Source organism: Vicugna pacos, chromosome 23 (assembly GCF_048564905.1).
Source record: "Vicugna pacos chromosome 23, VicPac4, whole genome shotgun sequence".
Taxonomy (NCBI): Eukaryota; Metazoa; Chordata; class Mammalia; order Artiodactyla; family Camelidae; genus Vicugna; species Vicugna pacos.
The window spans coordinates 17,646,336-17,668,329 of NC_133009.1; the positions used below are offsets into that span (position 1 = coordinate 17,646,336).

The 21,994-nt window shown below is 41.7% G+C and overlaps 1 protein-coding gene across 3 annotated transcripts in view; it reads right to left on the reverse strand.

The window, feature by feature from the left end:
• PLD5 (phospholipase D family member 5) overlaps positions 1 to 21,994 on the reverse strand; it is a 221,847-nt gene that overhangs the window by 54,021 nt on the left and 145,832 nt on the right. For all 3 annotated transcript variants that reach the window (XM_072948246.1, XM_006198799.4, XM_031690058.2), the window contains one exon: positions 15,879 to 16,006. In XM_072948246.1, the coding sequence (XP_072804347.1) occupies positions 15,879 to 16,006 (128 nt within the window). The remainder of the gene's footprint in view (positions 1 to 15,878; positions 16,007 to 21,994) is intronic.

The following is a 21,994-nucleotide window of genomic DNA, read 5'->3' on the forward strand; positions in this document are numbered from 1 at the left end:
GGAAAACTCCCCAAGGCAGAGTGAATGGTGCTAACTTTTTTCTTGCGGGAACTGTACACATTCGTCTCACCTGCTTTTTAAAATTAGAATTAGGAAAGTAAAATATAGCTTATTTACAAGTTCAAGAAAGTTTAGAGAGTTTTTTTTTTTAAGGTGGAAAGAGGAGAAACAGTCATCTGTGGAAAAAGAAACAAACCCAGATACGTGTAGGAAAAAAAAGGGCAGAGAGAGGAGGTGGCAGACACATGAGGAAGAATGAAGGCGTCGCGGGGAAAGTCTACGGACACAGAGGACACGCTCCCACCCGCCCCCACGGCAACGCCTTCACAGGGACAACCATGAAGCGCGGCGCGGTGCAGGGAAAAGCAGACAGGAGTTTTCGTTGCTTCCTCCTTCTGGAATTCTCATAAAAAATCACATTGTTTTGGGAGAGTCTGGAAAGTCAGGTAGGGTTTTTTTGACTGGATCCCTCAGATAGCCAGAGGGGAGTTGGAGCTGCTGGAGAGCGAGATAAAATCCCACCAAAGAGGGATGCCACCTCCACGGACGTGCTCCCCTGGGAGAGAGCACACGGGCAGCGGCCACACAGGCCGACTGCTTCTGGGAGCGGCACCAACAGAAGCATTTACTTCACTGGTCATTCACGGCAGGCAGTGTTTGATAATCAGACAGATAAGCCATTCTTCTAAAGGCCATTCACGGCGTGTCACCTGGGTGAGGAAGACCAGGTTCCTTGTCCATAGAGGAGGCTAGAACATTTGTCTCAGTTTAGCTATTTCCTGGCACCATGTCCTCAGGCTGATCATTTAGTGTTTCTGGATCTCAGGGCCATGTTGGTGCCTCAGGTGAGCAAACAGAGGCCCCTGTCTCCTTCAGCAGTTGAGGGGGAATCAAATAAATGAATGTGTAAGAAAATGTTTTATAAACTAAGTGTAGACGACGGACAGGGGTGATTATCCCAAAAGACTTCATTGTCAGGACATTTGCTCTAAAGGCATTTCATCTACATTTTACCTTCTAAGGAACTAAGAAGCTGCGGAAGGACTTAGCAAAAACTAAATACATCTCATGAATGTTTAATCAAACAACCTCCTATGCACATTCACGGTGGGTTCTTGGCCTTAAGGATACATGGCCACTGTCCACCATGTGCGATCTAGACATGGCGCCAGCAGCGGGGAATGAGAGCTCCCTGACCCAGGGGTCCCCCTGGGAACACCCAGCCCCAAGGGTCAGGACTGTCACACTTCTGTTCTCTGAAGGGATGGCTGCTCAGTGGTCACCAGCTCTTTAGCATGTATTGTCATAATTTTTGCGAGAATGTGTGTTCTAGGAGTAGACTGGATGAATTGAAGGCTTGGGAAGCAGCTTTCGACCAAATTTAGAAAGACTTTACTAAGAATGAGGAGTTCGGAAATAAATGGCTGAAGCAGAAGTGAGCCTCCCATCACGTGAAATGTGCAAGCAGGGGCTTGTCACTGGTGAGGGACGCAGTCCAGGGGAGTTCTGCATCAGAAGTTCTTTTGTTTTTTCCCTTTACCACCTCTGAGCATCCCATGTGGGGTTTCTGGTCAGTTGAAGAGGAGAGTTCCTCTAAATGAACTTCTTTCTCTCAGAAAATCTTCCAAGACTGCACCCACCTTGTCCATTAGCCTCTCCCACTGAGCTTATGTTTCAGTTGATGAAACACGTCTTCCCTTGAGCAACTTCTCTCACTTTTTTCTTGGTGCTGGATGTAAATGCCAAGTGACACCAAGAAACTGACAATGCCAACTAAAAATAACTTGTAAATAAAAATGTTTAAGGATGTTTTAAATCTGGTGTTTTCCATCTGTTTTTAGATGCCATCTCTGAGCCGGTCTGGCGGGCACTTCAGAGTTAGGGAAGGCCCCACGGCCAGCTTCTCAGCCCCTTTCATGCCCTGTGTGCCTTGCATTTCATGACAATCCCATCTGGGGACCTCTACTCAGTTATGGGCCCAGAAGGGATTCAGAAAATGCTGTCTTCCTCTCCGTCCCAAACAAAAATGCCTTCTGAGAAAAATCACTGACCATGAGATAAAGGGAAGAGGACTAATTATCTTTAAAAAATTTTTTTCTTTTTTCTTTGGGGGTGGGGGAGGTAATTAAGTTTGTTTGTTTCTTTGTTTGTTTGTTTTTAGAGGAGGTACTGGGGATTGAACCCAGGACCTCGTGCATGCTAAGCATGCGCTCTACCATTGAGCTATACCTCCTACCTAGGACTAATAATCTTGTGGTAAATCCTATGCTTTGCTCAAGGATTTAAGTGTAGAAATGGTAATAATAAGGAGTCAAAAGCAAGAACTAATACATGTAACTCAAAGACGGTGGAAACCCAAAGGAACAAGGCCTGGGGCCAAGAGAGTCAAGGGGTGAGTGGGAACTTATCTTACGTAAAGGGATGGAAAGAGGTAATTTAAATGAGAACCAGACCAGCTTTGAGGTAAGGAATGATATGCAACAGAATGTTTAAATGGTCTGAGCTATTTTTGCTGTTGTTATTTAGTTTGCGGTGAGAGTTTGCAAAAGCAAAAATGTTACCTAGACAGAAGCAAGTGAATTAAGAGTTAATTTGACCCCCATGTTTAAAAAATAACAGCTGGAAGGCAGATGAAATCTTTGAAATGCTACTGATGAGCATGAAATGTTACTGATGAGCAGGAAATGTTACTGATGAGCACGTCTGAAGAAACAGGTGTCTGTGTTTATACATGAGGAAAGCGTCGCAGGGATGCCCGCGGAATCCTGTCCTCATGGTTAGTAATTCATGGTGGGCTGGGGTAGCCACGTGGAGGGAGGTGGCTGATCTCAAAGCCACTTACAACTGGTACTCACTGGGGTCGGGCCTGGGCCAGCATTACAGTGACATTTATTATTTAGGGGCTCAGAAGATTGGAAAGTTTTTTTCCCTAGCTTTACTGAAATATAATTGACATATAACATTGTGTGAGTTTAAGGTGTACATGATGATTAGATAGACATTTATACTGTGAAGTGATTACCAAACTAAGGTTAGTTAACACATCCATCACTTCACATAGTTGCCTTTTTTGGTTGTTGTTGCTAAGATCTACTCTCTTAGCAACCTTCATGTATGTGATAACAGCATTGTTAACCATCGTCACCATGGTACACATTATGTCCTCAAAGCCTATTCATCTTATGACCGGTATCTCTGACCATAGAAAGGTCTTCGACAATGAACCCTGGGTGTAGAAACAGGACCCTAAATATTTCTAATTAGGTTGACTATAGTTCGATTGTGGCTTGATCTGGCACACACATGTATGTACATATACACACACATATATACAGATGTACAAATACACATGGAGTAAGTGATTATGTTATATTTAATTAATGTATCAAATTCAAATCAAGTATATTAAAAACAACTATTTAAATATACATGTTTACTACACACTTACAAAGGAGCAGCTTGGGTGTCTCTAGAGCAGGGAGCGGAAGCCCCCTGTCTGCAGCTGATCCCTGTGAACAGACTGGTATGTTTCCGTCCAAACTCTTCTCCGTGTTCACATGTACACTTGCTCACATACGTGCGCCTACGTGTTCTGGCGCTTTGTTTACAAAAATGGGATGAGGCCAGTGGGCTGATCTGACTCAGGACACCTTTACTCAGCCCTTCAGGGGACATCTCACAATGAGGACAAGGAACGAGCCAGCCTAGGGGGCTCGGCCAGTTCAGGAGGGACCCTCCCTTCCTGCCCTTCCTCACTGCCATGCACTGGGTTCAGGAACTCACCCTCTCCAGTGCCCCCTCCTAAAATTATTTTAACAAATATATTAACAAAGGGAATAACGTACATTTTAATAATAATAATATATTTTTATTTTATAAAATATTTTATATTTTAATTTTATTTTATAATAATATAGTTTAACAAATGTAATAAAATAGTGTCAGGAAGCTTCTCCAACAGCTTCCTAAGCTTGTTGCAGTCTAATCCATTTCTCCACAGCTGTGGCTCTTCTGCCTAAAACCTGTCAAAGGTTTTCCCCAAATTTTAGGCTAAATCCATGCTCCTCTGCATGACACCTGAAGCTCCAAGACCTCTCTGTCTCCTCCACTCCCGGCGGGACTGTGTGTAACAGCCACTTGGGTGAGTTATCTTTTCTCTGCACCAGCCATGCCTTCTCCCACCTCTGGGCAAAAACCCCACCTTTCTCCTTGGTTCCTCTCTACTTCTTCAAGCTTGGCTCAGGCACCACCTCCTCTAAGGAACTGTCCCTGACCCTTCGCTTAGTCTGAGTTAATTGCACATGCATCAAACTGTATTCTAAATATTTGTTTACTTGCTTGTCTTCTTAAGGAAAGAGAGCTGGCTTCTGCATCTATGTACCCCTAGCACTTTCAGTACATGTCCTGGCACAAAAGAGATGCTAAACAATGTTTTCTGAATAAACGAATGAATAAGAATAAATGACACCACTAGTTTGCAGCAGGCAAAGCATGTTTTAGAGATGTTCCCTGCTGAAAGCTTTTGGCAGGTAAAGATGATAAATACCTGACTTCTGAGAACAACATCAATGTCATTTTAGAAGGAGGCAGAGTCTAATCCATCAATTTGGAAGCCAGCTTAAGCAAGGTACATCAGTGTCATGTGTTGAATGCCTGCAAGCTTTCAAAGTCTGGAAACTTTTACAGCTCCATCCACAGGCGACCTGAATTCTACAGAGGTTCTAACTCCACGAGGACCATTCTTCCAAGTCAAGTTGGTTTGTTTGCCAGATATAAAAATAGCTTTTCAGAGTAAAAATCTTAGCCCTTCAGGCTTGTGTGTTAACTTTAGAAAAAAATATATTCTGCTTCCTAATTAAAGAGGGAGCAAGAGAAGCTCTAGACCTGTGCGAGCAAGGTCACCACTAGTCACATTCCGTTCCTGAGCGTTTGCAATGTGACTAATCTGAACTGAGCTGTGCTTGAGTGTGAAGTACTCACCAGGTTTTGAAGTCTTGCTACAAGAAAGGTAAAATATCTCAAAAATATCATTGTTTTACATTGACGACACGTTAAAATGATAATATTTCAAATATATGAAATTTTATAAAATATATGATTACAATGAATTTGACCTAATCCTTTCCTTTTTACATTTTAATACGGCTACCAGAAAATTTCAAATCATATATGTGGCTCACATTAGTGGCCTGTGGTATGTTTCTGTTGGCCAGCACTATTGCCCAGAGCTGAGCGTTGATGGCTCTGTGGACTAACCCTCCAGCTGTTCTGATGAACTGCTCTCTCAAAAGTTTAAGCACATTTCTTGTGTCTTAAGCAGTGAGTGGACAGTTTCCCTTTTCCTAAAGGAAGGGTCATAGTCATCCTGAAGGCCAGGACCTTCACAGCTGGCTGAGAGGTACCCAGGCTGGCTCACACTGATTGGTTCATAAAGACTGTAATTTCAGAATTCATGTGACGCTTTCAATGGTCAGTGCCTACTCCTCCCCTGTGGACAGCTCTCACTTGTCTGGGCTGTCAGTGTTCCTCTCTGACATGGGACTTCTTCCTGGCCACAGCTTGGAAGTTAGTTAGACCTGGGGTAAGCCTAAGAATAAACAGATTTTGAATGAGGCGCAGTGAGGTGCTCCAGTAAGTAAAAGCTTGTAGCTTTGGGGAGTTTTGGCTGTGCAGTTTTGTTTTTGTGCATACTTTTGAGTTCTTGGTTGTATTCCAAGTAGAGAAGGCCCTCACATACCAAGTTTCCAGATATGTGGTGTATCATCATAGATGTGGGATGCCTGGGTCACTGATTCAAGCTCAGGAAAAAGAATGTTGCATAAACCAGAAGTTCGGATTTCACTCGTAACTCGGACGCTAACTGAAGGAGTAACTCCAGGACATTCTCCAATTTCCTGATCTGTGAAATGAAGCTTCCAAAGCCATTCTCATGCATCTCCCGGGGCTGCTGTGGGGCTTACATAAATCAGTGTTCACGGGGAATTTCTAAAAATTGCAAAGCTCTTACTCAAAACTAGGAACCTATTAGCATTCCTATATATTGTCTGGTGTATCTTAATCTTGCTTCATTATGAGGCATGATTTCTCCCACAGGCTTCTGAGAATGAACTTCAGACCCACCATTTCCAGAACAAACATATCCAGCACCACAAGCCAAGTCAGAAGTAGAGTATTTTTAGGCAGAGTTTAAAGTCCAAATATGGTACATTTAACCTTGACTCAAACAGTATGGAAGTAATTTAGCAGTTTGTGGGTGGGGGTTAAGAAGGCCATATTACAATGGCACAAGGCAATGGAGCTAATTTTCTACACAGAGATTGCTGAGAGAATTAAGCTTCAGAAAAGGTTTTTAAAAATATGACAGTTAAATTTTGGTGAATTCAACAATAAAGGTCTAAAGTGACAGGTAATTATAATAATAGATGTTTGAGCTGTAGACTTGAAGTATGCAGAATGATTTATGGGTATTCCAGCAACTCACTGTATCAGGCGAATACATTCTAATTTTTTCCAATTAAAATATGAAAGCCACGAAGTAAGACAAAAATGGGGCAAAAAATTCAGCTGAGTAAATCTTTGTTAATATATTTGTTAAAATAAATGAGTTTCCTACGTCTGACTGGGCCCTCAAAGAAAGCCAGTGAAACATAGTTAATAAGCTTTTATTGAAGGAAACAAAATCTGTATGTATGTAGCCAACAAGCCAATTAGTTTTACTTCAGTATTAAAAACAAAACAAAATAAAACTCCATGGTTAAAAATGGTATTTTTCTGCATATAAGTATTTATTTTCATAATGAATGGCATATTCTCAACCGTCATGAAGGTGATGTTACAAATGTTACTAAATTGGTGTGGACCAGTTTTTGGTGGGTCAATTTCTGGTGTACAGCACAGTTTTTCAGTCATACATGAATATACATATATTCATTTTCATATTCTTTTTCACTGTGAGCTGCTACAAGATCTTGACTATATCTCCCTGTGCTATACAGTATAAACTTGTTTATCTATTCTATATATACCTGTCAGTATCTATAAATCTTGAACTCCCAGTCTGTCCCTACCCACCCTTCCTCCCCTCTGGTAACCACAAGTTTGTATTCTATATCTGTGAGTCTGTTTCTGTTTTATATTTAAGTTCATTTGTCTGCTGTTTTTTTATTTTTTAGATTCCACATATGAGTGATATTGTAATTTTCAATTTTTGATACCAGTTCTTATATGCTATGGCTTTAAGACTTACATGGTTATTAAACACACTCTAGTTTGCTAATTCGTGCATTCATTTGGAAGGCAAATACCATATAATATCACTTATATGTGGAATCTAAAAAAAATGATACAAATCTTAATTACAAACCAAAAATACAGGGGGTGAGAAGGGACTGGGACTTCAAAATGTAGAATAGATAAACAAAATTGTACTGTGTAGCACAGAGAAATATATACAGGATCTTGTGGTGGCTCACAGCCAAAGAGAATGTGACAATGAATGTATGTATGTTCATGTATAACTGAAAAATTGTGCTCTACACTGGAATTTGACACAACATTGTAAATGACTATAACTCAATACAAAAAATGTTTGAAAAAAAACAAAAAAAAACAAAAATGGACTCACGGACATAGAAAACAAATTGTGGTTACCAATGGAGAAAGGGCAGAGAAGGAATAAATTAGGAGTTTGGGATTAACAGATTCACATTACTATATATAAAATAGATAAACAATAAGGACCTACTGTATAGCACAGGTAACTATGTTCAATTTCTTGTAATAACATATAATGGAAAAGAATCTGAAAAAAAATATATGTATTCATGTGCATAACTGAATAGCTTTGTTGTATACCTGAAACTAACATTGTGAATCAATTGCACTTCAATTAAATAAACAAACAAATAAATAAATAAAATTCCAAAAATAAAAAAAATGAAAAAAAAAAAGATCTTTCTGGAGCAGCCCAGGTAATCTTCTAAATCAATACTGGAAAAATTAAGCCTTTGTTTTCCTTCATTACATGTTGCCTAAAGAATATTAATTTTTTTCTATTACATTTGCTGTTGCACTGCCTTTTGCTTTCGTTCGTTTTCATTTTGGTTCTGATTTACCTGCATTATAAATGGCCACTTCCTTAGAAGCTGAAACATGCCTTTGGAAGCTCATAAATTCTGAAACCAACGTCAGATCGGTGCTAGCACTAAATGAGGGTGACAGGATGTGCTGCAAGCGTGACCTCCTCTTGCCCGCTGGCATACCCACTCAGTCTTCAAAACTCTACCTCAGTGCTTGGTTCTTTAAATGGAAAGAAAAGGGGACAAGAAGAGGGAATCAAAGACATTTTAAGCCTCAGAACCCTTCCTCATCACTAAGTCAGGCTATGACTTTAACCCGCTGGGAGACTCGAAAGAAGTGACCAGCTTGGGGAGGCAGGAGTGCAGTTCTGGTCAACATCCTACCAAATGGTTACTGTCGGAAATAGCAGCCGCCATGAAATCAGTGGCTTTAGGGTCAGTCAAGAACTATCACTATTCAGGTGCTCAGGCTATTGGATAAAAAGCATCACTATTGGACAATTTCTTTGCTGTTTCTCCAACTGCCCGTTGGACATCAGAACTGCCCCTTCCTCCTGATAGTCCCCGTTTCTGTAGACAGTATGGTCCTTGTCCCCACTGACCCAGATCCAGATGCTGGAGCAGTAGCCACTGTTCCCTCTGGCTCATTCCTTATAACCCGTCAGTCCCTATGACACAGCTTTACCATGTCTCTCCTGCTGCAGCTCCTTCTAGTTCTCACAGTCACCATCTGTATCTGTCAGAGTTCTCCAGAGAAACAGAACCAACAGGCAATTTATATATGTTTATATATATATGTATATATATATATATAGAGAGAGAGAGAGACAGAGAGAGACAGAGAGAGGGAGAGAGAGAGAGAGAGTGCAAGCTAGCAAGTTTGACTTGTATTAAAGAAATTGGCTCTCATGATTGTGGGGGTTGGCAAGTCAAATCTGAAGGGCAGGCTGGCAACTCAGATAGGATTTCTATGATGCAGTCTTGAGATCAAATTCCTTCTGATAACCTGTCTTTGCTCTTTTAAGGCCTTCAATTGATGAGGCCCTCCCAAATACGGGAGGATAATCTGCTTTATTCAAGTCTACTTATTTAAATGTTAATCACATCTAAAAACAGCCTTCACAACAACACCTAGACTGGTGTCTGACTAAACAAATGGGCACCAGAGCCTAACTAAGTTGATACATGAAATTAACCTCCACACCGTCATAATTCAGTCCTGTCACTTCCCTCTTCAATCTCGCCCACAGGCTCTCTCTCTCCCTGCTTTGTCAGCCCACAATTTGTGCACTTTCTCTAGATTTGCTCCAGTCTTGTCAGGTCCTAGCCCCATCACACATCTTCAGTGTTTCCCCCACAGCCTGCGGGACTGAAGCCACAGCCTACGCCAGGCACTTGCAGTCCTTCCCAAGCTTACCCTTGTCTTTCCTGGCCTTATGTGCCAAGGCCTTCCAACTGAATACCCTGGTCCTGCAAGAAATTGTTCAGGCATCTTCTAATCACACCAAGCCTTTTCCCAACTCTGTCTTTGCTCATGCTTAGAATCTCTTTCTCTCTTTAGCTCACTCATCACTTAGGAGTCAGCTCAAGTCCCATCTTCTCACTGTTTAACCTGCAGGAATTTTCCTCTTTCCAAGCCCCCCAGTATCTTATTGCTGGCCCTACTCATTCAGCGCCAGGATTCGTGGCACTTGACTTACATAGTTGCACAGGACCCTGAATTCAGAAGGACTTGACTTAGAAGAAACTTGTGCTTGCTCTACTGCTCTGCCGTCACCATCTTGAAATTCTTGATAACTTTTTAACAAGAGGCTCTACATTTTCATTCTCATTTTGTACTTGGTCCCACAAATTACGTTGCTGGTCTCGTGTGGCAAATATCCTGGGTGGTCATATTTACTTTAAAGGATGCGTAAATATTTTGATTCAAACTGGATTGTAATTTTTTGTGGGTCTATGTCATTTTTTTTTCAAGCCTGCATCATGATTGGTACAGTTCTCTGAATCCAGTAAACACGAAATAACTATCTGTTGATTGTCTTTACCAGACGAAACTAAGCCTTGTCTTGCACTGTTAAATACTTCTGTTGTTAAGGAGACAAACTCTACAATCACCAGTTTTGGAATCACATATTTTTCTTAAGGTAGCGCATCGTGGTCAAAAGAACATTTGCCTGAGAGTCCTAAAACCTGACAAATAGGGATGAGGACTCACGGGTCAATGGCCAGGATATACCCACCCCAGCCCTCCAACCCTTGTGCCTCAGGGGTCTCATCTGTGAAGGGGGTCATTGGTTTAGCCCAGCCTTTTGGAAACAGGTAGGCTTCAAGGAATATTGGATTGATGAAATTAACTGAAAAGGAGTTCATGGCCAAACAGGCCAAACAGTTTTAATAAATGCTGCATACTTTCCACCCTCTTAGAGATGCACAAAGCACATCAGAGTATTAATGGCTCTGAGGAGTCCCATCAAAAAGAAATCTACTTAAACGAAACCCACAGTTTCTCATCTTAGGGAGTACAGAGTCCTTTTCTCAGGTAATCACCATGACTATCTTGCTGAAACAGCATTTCATACAACACACTTTGGAAGACACTAGACATTATTCTCTGAGGTAATTTCCAGTTCCAAGATGAAACGCTTCAGGGATTCCTGCTACCAGGCAGGTCCCGGGCTGCCCGAGGTACAGGAGAGGGCCTGGGCAGGCAGCTCAGCGGCTGTGCCACCGCTCCCCAGGCGGTGGCGTCTCTGATCCCCCGCACAACCATCGGGAGACTCCGTCTTAGTGCTCCTGAGCTCCCTGCCCCAAGAGCTGGCCTGTTTTAAGATATGCTTTTTCGGTCTTTTCAGAATAAAGGTGGATTACGACTAAAACACACACGAACAGAGTTTCAATAGGCCTATTCCTGTTTGTCTTAATTATATTTTAAAATGTTATTTAAATATCTCCCCTCTCCAGAGTGGCCAGATTCTTGTGACCAATGAACCCATTGAACCCTACCTCCAACTTCAGGCTAGTAGTTCATTTAAGAGAATATGTTTGAAAAATTATAAAAGTGACTTTTTCTAAAAGTATGATTTTCACAGTTTGCTTTCTAGCTGCTTCTATTTCAGTATCACGCCTCCAGAGGCCTGTGGTTTGAAGACTGCTGTGCCCTTTTCTTTCTGTTTCACCCACTGGTTGGTTAGTCTTTTGTTTGCTTTGTTAGTCCTGTATTTTTTGTTTCCTCTGCAGTTTTTTTAGGAGCTCCCAAGATTGACAAATCCAGACCCCTGGGTAGAAAAGCCCATGGCAATATTCACTTCCCTCCCACAGGACTCCCTGTGGCCACGGATCCCAGGGGGAGCACCCTGATCCACTGCAGGAGAATGATGTAGAGGCATGCACACACTGACTTCCTAATCTTTGACATTCAACCCAGAGGTTAAGTGAGTTTGTAGAACTCAAGTACTGAGCAAAAGCAGGCATCATTCTGTGGCCACCAAGTCATGTCATCCATAGGTCTGCAATCAGAAGGATGTGAATGAGTGAAGGGTGTCTCCATGAATAGCGCTGTTAGCTTCTCTTAGAGAAAACAGTGAGAGGAAATTTATAGTTTAGTATCACAGCAAAGTCATGAGGGAAAATGATTTTTTATAAATGTAATTTATTTAAAAAAAATTATTAGTGCTCAAGTAAGAATGAAGGGTTTGGAACTAGATGGCCTGGGGTTGAATTCTTGCTCTGCCACCCCTTGGACGGTGATCTTGGGTCAGTTACTGATCGGTGACTGTCTCCTCCTTTGTAGAATAAAGTGATGATAGTAGTATTTACAAGAAAGGCTTATCGTTAAAATTCAGTGAGTTCATAATCTTTGATGCTTGGAAGAATGCCTAGCATGGAGAAAGCCATCAAGACATTAAAGCTGTTATTATTATTACTTGTATTATTTCTCCTACTTACTATAGATTTAAGGCAGTAATTGATAGCAATAATCTGATTTCGCTAGAAAACGTCACAAAACGCAAGGCTAATGGAAGAGGTTGAGCTTGACACTTGGGAAATGTATTTTAATTCTTCATGTAACTGTTAGCCTCAAACACAGCTTTGCTCAAATGAAAATCTGTTCTAACCCACGGGCCCTGCTGTGCGATGTTTTATGTCACATGAGGTAAAAGAAAAAGCCCACACACTCAAGCACAGCTGAAAGGAAAACTAATTTAACACAGACGATTAAGTGTAATAACATGACCCCAAGCAGCAAGAGCTAAGAGGGAAGGATGGACAAAGTAAGACACAGCATTTGTGCCTAAGTGTGGCTAGGAGGCAGAGAAGGGGTGGGTGCTGACGGAAGGGAGGTAGGTTGGCGGTTGACATATGGATGCAGGGGAGCCAACAGGATGTCAGATGTTCTTGCAGAAGGATTTCAAACTCTTCCCCCTCCCCAGCTATGTCTCTTCTCTAGCCCATCAAAGAATATAGTGTCTTCCAAAAGGAAAATAGGAAAGATTATTAAGAAAATAGAAATGAAATTTATTTTAGGTTTTAAGAGTTTGATTTGGGAGTGAAAGATGAGAATATGGCCGCTTTGGGTGGGTTCGTAACTGAATCGCAAGTTGCCAGGAATGAAATGAGCGCTGCAGATTTGGCTAACTTAACCATCCATCTAAGGGTTATGAGAGTCGTCACCAAATGCCTAATTCCTACATAGGTTAGTGAATATTCTACTATTTTAGAAGCAGCAATGGGATCTGCTCTGGTTTGGAGACGACAGCCATTCTTAGGTAGCTATGACAAATGAAGAAGTGTCCATAGAGCTATGACCACAGTGCCTGGCACAGAGATACAGCAGCCTTTTGGAAGAAAGGACACAAAGATATCTTCTTCACCTCCTCCCAATCTCTGATCCCAATGGTGTCTTACCTGCTATTAAATTTGCAACCAACAGAAGAAAGCAGGTTTCCACGATAGAAGTCCCCACAGGAAGCCCCTGGTGGCTTCCTCATCTTATTAAGGCCTGCAGCCTTTTCCCCAACCAACCCCGGGCTGTCCTTCCCCAAAGACTTGTTTCCATGGGCAGCTGGCGCGTGGGACCCTTCACCTGCCCTCTCTTTAAGGGGATGTTCTGGATTAGAAAATGAGTTTATTTTAAAATTCTTATAATACATGCATTCCATACCTAAGAAATAGCATGTTAATTCACTGAGGCTTTTAAAAGCATAACTTTGTTGGTAGATTTGAGCTGAAGTGGAGAAATCTAAGAAGTCCACTTTGTTTCCTCTCCCTCCCATCATGAGGTTTAGGAGCTGAGAACAAAGCAGCCTGGGACCAGGTCAGAGGGACATGTCTTCTAGACACACCTGGAGGACCCAAAGGCACGCAACAGCAACAGTGGAGAGGCTGTAAATCTCCAGTTCCTACTGAGAATGGCATTAAATGAAGCACAAGGAGTTGACCGGTCCTTATGAAAGGAAACAGAGAACCAGGTCCAGGCACTCAACCGTGTCTCCCTCTGGTCGTCTCCATAACTGAAGGGAAACTAGCTACAATTTAGGAACGTGTAAACCAGGGAACAGCGTAAGATAGCTTGTATTTTTCATAGGAATAATAAGAAATAACTTGCACCTTATCTTTGCTCTGTATTTACCATGTTTAAAAGGGGGAAATTTCCATGTTTTACAATGGTTTCCAAAGGAAATAATATCCAAATGATGACATAGATAAAGAATAAATATTTAAAAGATCAGTCTACCTTCCTACAAAACCAACAACAGCAATGACCAAAAAAGACAAAGGAATAATCCTCAAGCAAGGAAACAAGCCCTTGAATATACAGGAAGGAGTAGAAGGAAATAAAGAAAATCAAGATAACTTGCTTACAAATTTGGAGAACAATAGCATTAAACCTCAATAATTCAAACCTCATTCAAATGGAATTCCTATAACTTAAGACCCTATCAGTTAACGACAAAGAAAATAAAATGTGGTGGTGGGGAAGTACATTTTCTAAAGAAGAAAAAAAAAAGCAAATGATGCTCAAGTTAAAAACCACTTGCAGAATTTACATATAATTAATATTGTTACAGAACCAATTTTTATCTATTTAATGTAGGAGAACCAGCTGAAAATTTCTGGGCAAACGATGCTTATTGGTTAGTTCTTTGTAAGTACAAAAAAAGCAAAAGATAGACTCAGAGATTTCCATAAAGCAGACTGTTTTTCTCTAAATAGTCTAAGTTAACAGAACTTTATACTATCATTGCCTCACGTCTTGTTTCTGAGATAAGCCAACACTGCCATAATCACTATTTTCTTTTGTGTGTGTGTTTAAAGGGCCATCAGGCATCAATATACAGAATTAAAATTTTTATCTTTCATATCTGAATTCATATTGGAAGAAATTAGCTTAAAACATTCAATATCAGAACTCAGTTCTCAGATCAAGTCTACCTTTCTTTGTAACGGGTGTATTTACCTCTTAGGGTCATTGTGTGGTTTAAATTAAACAATCCATTTACACGGCTTAGAACAGCACCTGGCATTCAATATAAGCTAGTTATTGTTGCTATTTTAGTACTGATATTATTATTTCATTCAGAATCATTTTTATATCAGTAGGTAGCACCAAACTTCCTAGTAAACATAAACCTTTGACAATGTCTTCATCCAAAATGAAACACGAAGTTTTCTTTCAGTGTCCCCTCCTTTGCTCGGAAGGGGGACTGTCTGTCTTATTCGAGACACCAAGCGCTTGGCCCGCGGGACTAGGCTACTCTGCTCCCCTTGACTGACAGAACTAGGAAACCACCTTGGATAAGCTGTACTTTGGCTCCACACTGTTCCACAGAGAGGGAAATAACTGGGGTTTTAGTATTTCATTTGCCTATTTCTTTTATACCTGAGCACTTATATTTGCCTCACCCATGTAAAGAGGAAAGCTAGATGGAGCGTGTGTGCATGAAAGGTGGCAGCTTAAGAAAGAGAACAGGAGAAGGGTGGAAATCGGGAGGCAAATGGTTACATGCCTGAAGCTAACAGTGCAAACATAATGTTACCCTCTCTCAGATTTATCCTATGTGGTGTTGTCTTTCAAGCTATGGTCCTTGTGTCTGTCTGCACATCAGTGCTTTCGCCCCATAGGGACAAATAAGGTGCAGTGTAATTCACTGTTATCTCAGTGATGTTAATGTCACAAGAGCTCAGCTGAGACGTAGTATGTATGGACTCTGTGCGTGCACGTTTGACTGGCCATTCTTATGCACCCAGTAATGGAAAACTTCCTGCCACTGCTTGGAAGGAAAGAGGTGACTGTAATCCTCTAGGCATCACCTCTGGCACAAATAAATACATGAAAATTAAAGAAAAAAAGTTCAAGTGTATTTTCAAGATATTTGAAGTTAATCATTTGCAAAGAGAAAGATGGTAACATCTTCATCTTAAGATTTATTAAAGGGATAACACAAATTATTATTCTACAACATACAATCCTAGACTGAATTTGCATGTTTTCCTCTGTCTGATAGATTATGTGATCTCATCCTGAAAATTCAGCTTTGTGTAATACAAATTACACACCCGCATTCTCTAAAGAATCTGGGAGCAGCACCTGAATTTTACAAAAGCCCCTAAGCCACGGTGGCAGCTTTTTTGGTAAGATGATTCTGACAAGGAAAGGTTTATCATTTCACTTTAAATCAAGGTGACCCTACTAAAGCTACGCAGTTAAAAATAATACATGCTGTAGGTTTTATTTCCCTACAGTACAGGTGACTGGATGCTTTAGGGAGGTAGCTGTTTTGACGATAAAGGAAAGATTACCTGTCCCAGGGATCGCCAGTCCAAACCGGCACTGCCGATGTAAACGTGCTGTTTGTCCACGATCCAGAAGGAGGACTGCAGCCGGCCCTTGTTGTAGGCAGTCATGTTCATGTAGGTCACCTCGGCTCCTAGGAGTTCAAGGAAATCCCAGTCAGCCTCTGGGTCAAGGCTGTGAACGTGCCATCAGCCACCTATACCCGCAGCAACACTCATGGTCTGCAGCCATCCCAGTTGGCATTCAGGGAAGCCAAATATTTAAGTTAGAGGACTCTCAGGGGGTTACTTTGTTCCCAAAAAAGAATACAAAGGGAAAAAAAGAAGACTAAGCTTTTCGTTACTTATGGCTCTAGACTGTGACAAGATCATGGCTTCTCAAGTCAGATCTGATTCACATCCTGCGCTTTGATTTACCCTCAGATGGTGATATGTGCACCATGTTCCTTTTTCTTTTACTTCTAGAATAATTTCCATACGATGTTGCAGTCAATGAAAAGATCAGTAATGTGCTTAGTAATGTAGCTCTCCTCAACAAGGAACTGGCCTTTTTTTTAAAAAAAAAATGTAGTATAGTTGATTTACAATATTGTGTTAGTTTCAGGTGTACAGCAAAGTGATTCAGATATATATTCATTTCCATTATAGGTTATTACAAGATATTGAATACAGTTCCCTGTGCCCTAATCTGGAGGTTTTCTAGCATGTCAACAGTGGAATACATATCTCCTCTGTTGGTGATTATCAGCAGTTTTCATTACTGGAGAATCCGTGCCTCACAGCTTTTTCTTTAGCACCTTAAACACTCATTCCCCACTCTTTCACCCAGCAAGGAATCAACATAAACGTGACAAAAGTGGCCTGTCAGGCGATTTGATCTGAGTAACTAAACAGAGTCCTGAAAGAGTGAAAACAAAGAAAGGAGGAATCTGAGGCTGCCGGACAGTTGCTTCTGCCACGCTGGTCGATTGCACACACCGACCACACGTTCCAGGTGCCGGCTGGTGACTCACAAGACTGTAAAGACCGGGCTGGAGTTGGGGGTGGGAGGGATAAGCAATAATTTCACGTGGGAAAAGGCAGTTCCAATCGGTCAGAGAAGAAGGGACCTAGGGTATGTGTAACTTCTTTCTGGAATCCAGAAATAGATGACATCCTCAGTTTTCCTAAAGGTCAATTAAAATGAGGTAGATTTTTAACTGCAGCCATTAAGACAAAGGGTATACACTGGGGTGTACAGCTCAGAGCAAACCAGAGGGCAAAGAAATGCATAATTCAGGAAGAGATGTTTATTAGCACAGAATCCCACTCTCAGTTTAGGAGAGTGAAAATCCAGTCTTGTCCGTAAATTTAAGTCAGTAAATATTTATTGAGCACTAACAGTTCTGTGTACACAGCAGGGAATTCAGCTTAATTCACCAACCCGGTGCCTTTCAGTTCAGGGCGCTGTGGCAGGGATGATGGAGGATGGACATGGAGTTTTAGGAACTCTTCCTGGGCCAGCTTCTGTCTACTCTGTTCACTCTGCATCTTCTACAAATGGAGGTGTCTCTACCACCCGCAAAATCAAAAGGCAGGTGCACATGTCAGAGCTCTTCGGTTTATCTGCTCAAGGCATCACTGACTGAAAGAATAATCAAGCACATCCTAACACTCTTCTGTTAAAGATTCAATAGTGTTTTTTTCTTTTTAAACTGAAACCCTGAAGTGTCATGTCTATTCATATCCCATGTACTTGCTGGATTGTAAAGCTAATATATGTTCCTCAACATCATGATTTTTTTTGAACATCAGCTGGTATTTCCATTTCCTGATCTCAATATGATTGAGGAGGCAAAGGAGCAGCTTTTCTTTGTTCCTTAAAGTTCCCAGATTTTCTGGACCATTTTTCAAGTCTCATAATATATTCAGAACGAATATGTTTTCCATCTGAGATTAAACAGACGCATATTTTACTTGATATGGTGTGTCAGCCTCTGGTTGGGCACAAAATGTCTTGGGAGAGAGAAAATGCTCATGGAAGCCATTCTTTATGACAGCGGGGGAAATGAGGGATTTACCCTATTTATATCCCTAAACCGTAGTTTAATATGACTGTGTACCGTGCAGAGGAATTTCATATTAGTAGGCACTTATGCTGCCCCAGAGTGCTCAGAATGTGGCAGAGGTGACCCGGGAAGGTTTGGCGCCTGATCATGGAAATAGGAGGCACACGTGGGACAACCAGGAGGTAAAACAGCAGTGTCTAATTGAGTTGTAGAACGCGTGGCATGGATTAGATACTGAGAGAAATTCAAACGTGGGAAAAACTCACTGGTACTTGATCTAGCAATTACAGATTCTTCACCCAGTCAAGTGCTGGCTTTAAATTAGTGCAGATACACACAAGTCTCATAGGATCATGGGTTTAGAGAACACTGAGGGATAAGTATAACCAGGCTGTGATTTCCACCTGCTATTAGGGATCAAGGTGTTGGAACAGCGCGTTGCTTCCTTTTGGAGAATGGGCTACTGAAAACTCAGCACAGCTCAATATAGTTCTGAGATTTCAAGGGTCAAGATCTCAACTTCTCTTGATGCCTTAGGAGGTGATCAACCACTGTCTGTTGAATGAATATAACTTTCAAGCTATGAGCAGTTCTGAATGAAGACATCTTTTCCCAAGCGTTATCTTTGTAACAGCCAATCAGCAAATACAGTTCTAGCTGAATCTCCAAACCAGAATAAAAGGAACACTAAAACTCAAAAAGTCAAATGAAATTCAGAAACTTAATTAACCCCACATTACTTTCAAAATGTTATTGAGTTGTTTTACAATATTAAACGAATCATGTAAAACTCCACTCAGTTTGAGGATGTTCCATCATTACTAATGATGCTAGGAGTAATTGTTCCAAGTAAATTTCCATGCTGTTCTTTTCCCAACAGCACATAGGATGCTCTTGCTTTCCAAAACCTGAACCACTATAATGTTGACTTGCTTGGATAAGGAAAAGAAAAAAAAAAGAAGAAGCCTTTTTAGAGAAGGCTAATTTGAAAGATAAGCATAATTTGCATTCAGGGAAAAATAAAATCAGAGTCAAGGTGCTACAGAAGCTTCTTCAGTAATGCTGAGGCATGAGCCATCTCTACTTAGGCACAATCACGGGACACAGCAGCATGGGCTCTCCACTTTCCCATTTTCTCAGGTTGGCATTTGTCTTCTCATCACCTTTGCTTTGTGAATAATTAGGTTCATTCCTCAGCCTCTCTGTTGAATGTGGCAGCGTCAAGTCAAGGGCTGCTGTTCAGTGCAGCGTGCGGGGACTCGGTGGTGTGGATTCCTTGGGGGAAAGCATAGTCTGGCTCCGGGAGGAAGCACAGACCCATTTTCAAGCCTGTTGGGATGAGTTAAATCCTGTCTCTGAACACCCCCTCCTCAGAACCACAGGAGAGATTTAGACTCCACTGGTAGTTTTAATTCACTCTCATCCAATATTTATAAGTGTTGGCATTTTCAGCTGAGAAGCCCTTTGGAATATAAATAAGGCAGTTTCTCTGGGAGACTAGTGGGTGGGGAGGGGGATTTGTTCTTTAGGCCAAATACCCCAAGTAGAGACCTGCCGAGCAGAGAAGTCGGCTCTGGCCCTGGCGGCACCCAGCTCTGCGGCCCCCACCACGAGCCCCGGCTGTGGGCTTGGATCTTAAGGCAGCTTTTACAGAGTGAACTAATTTCTCCCCTCCTACCTTCCCCCCTCCCTTCCTTGATAGCACTTCCTCCTTTATAAAATATGCATTAAGGTTGGGAACGATCCTATACAGTAGCTACCATTACTGATCCGCTGTAGAAATCAGGAGACTGAGGCTTGGAGAGGTTAAATGACTCAAAGAAGTCACCCAAGTGGCAAAGCCAGGGACACATTCCAACTCTAAAATCTGAGCTTTTAGCCTATCACCTTATACTTATGTAGAAAAGACCCAACACACACACACCTCCCCCCAGAACAGGACCACCTATAAGATCATCACTCAGTGGTAACCCCCATCAAAACCTGAGTAGATCTTGTCACGTATGTAAAATGAGATCATCCTTGAACAAAAGTGGAACAAGACAGTAGCTCCTGTTTTGGAGACTGCTACTTTTCACTGAGCAGTATAATCCAAACACTTTCCCCATGTCAGTGGCTACTGTCCCCTGACATGACATGGAGGATGCAGCCTTCTCTCATGGGGATGTCCCAAGTGTTTACCATCCCGATCTCTTTCTAATTTCAGGAACTGTGTACAGTGAACATATTGGTACACAGTTTTTATGAACCAAGCTCTGAGCAGGCACTGGGGCAACCGGAGGTAATCGGCCGGGAGAAGAAGGAGTTGTTGGCTGCAGCACGACCCCATCCCAAGTGAGTCCCATCTCTGCCGAGGCTGTGGCCATCCACCTGCACAAACCCCACCGTGACGCACAGCACCTCTGATCTTGCTGTTTCTTATCCAGATGTCACACCTCTTGTTAATAACAGCACTTAGCAAACCATTGTTGTCTTTAGTTCTATGTAGTTCTGTGGTCACTATCAGTTATTTTCTATGTATTAGTTATTCTACTTTTTGTTATAATTATTTTGCATGTGCCCTTTCCTCCAGAGGAACCATCGTTTAGTAGTTTCCTTAATAATTCTAAAAAATCATGTATCTCTACACTCCCTCAATCCCTTTGCCAAGGATTGCTGAAAAATAACAAAAAAACTATGGGCTGGGTGTTCAAACGATAACACTCAACTTTCCGTTGAGAAGGAACTCACTCAGTGCTTCACCCTAAGTCTGGGTTAATTAGCCTTAAGGATACACGAAGGACCCCAGCACACGTGCTCTTCTGACTCCCCACCCTACTTTCCAACTGGGCAAATGACTAGAGGGAAAAGAACTGTCAAAATAGTGTCCCTCTTTCTGATTTCCCCAGGAGTTCCTTGAAGGAACAGAATTGCAAAGCAAAAAAGCAGTTTGAATTGTATCAACCCTTGAGATACCATTTTTATGATTTTTCCACCAGAAGAAAGGTACTATGTAAATTTCTATGACAGTCAGCATTGACATAGCATTTACATTTTCAAAATGCTTGTATCACTTACCAGTTAGCATCATGTTTGAGGACCATCATAAGCTTTAAATATGGGATATTCCCTTTTTTTTAGTAGAGTTCCAGTAGTACAGGAAAAGTTATCCCCTCCACACCTGGCAGGTCTTAATCACGTCAGACGAAACTGTCAGCGCTTCTCAATGTTCTGATTTTAAATTTTGCAACTTGCCCCACGGCCTGGTCCTTGCCACAGAAAATTACAATACCTGACGTTACAGAAGTCAAGACTCAGTCTGAAATCTGGAAAATCTGAAAGCTGCTTTCTCATACACCCAAAGCTTGGGCTGTTTATTCAAGCAACATTTATTTATTGCCTGCATGTGTCAGACATCACATCTCTGTCTCCTCCTCACTGAGGTTGAAGCCTCGAAGTAGAAACGTGCGTCCCAGAGCGTGGTGGATGCTAGCAGACTGGGAAGCCCCGGGGCTCGTGCAAACGGGCCTGCTCAGGTTGAAGGCATGTGGGAGAAGCCTCCTGCAGAAACCCAGATGGAGGGTTTCTCTTCTAAGCTGCTATTTGATTCCAGATTCTGTGTGTTGTTTTTTTTTTTTTAAACCAAGTCCGTATCTCACCTGTGCTATTATTTACTTAATCCTATTTAAATCAAATTTGGAGGCATTACTTTTTTAACTTAGCTTGGCCTTAAGCATTAATACCCATAAAATAAGGGGTCTGATGTGCTAGTTATTTTATCTTAACACATAAGCACACCAGCAGGGCCATGGGTGCTCCACGCTGGAACACACTGCTGAAGGTGACGGCCAAGGCTGACAAACGTTAAGCAAGGGAGGGGCTGGGGAATGTGCTGATTTTTAGGAGTATCCTTTTGTTAAACTGATTAAACAAGGAGGCCATTAGACCAAGGCGGCTTTCATGCTGTGGTGGCTACAGAAGCAAATCCAAACCTACACCTGTAATTGCTTCAAGGTTATGAAATCAAGGCACTACGGGCCACCCATCACAAACAGCCACTAAGCCTGAAGCCGCAACCAACCAAATAATGCCTTC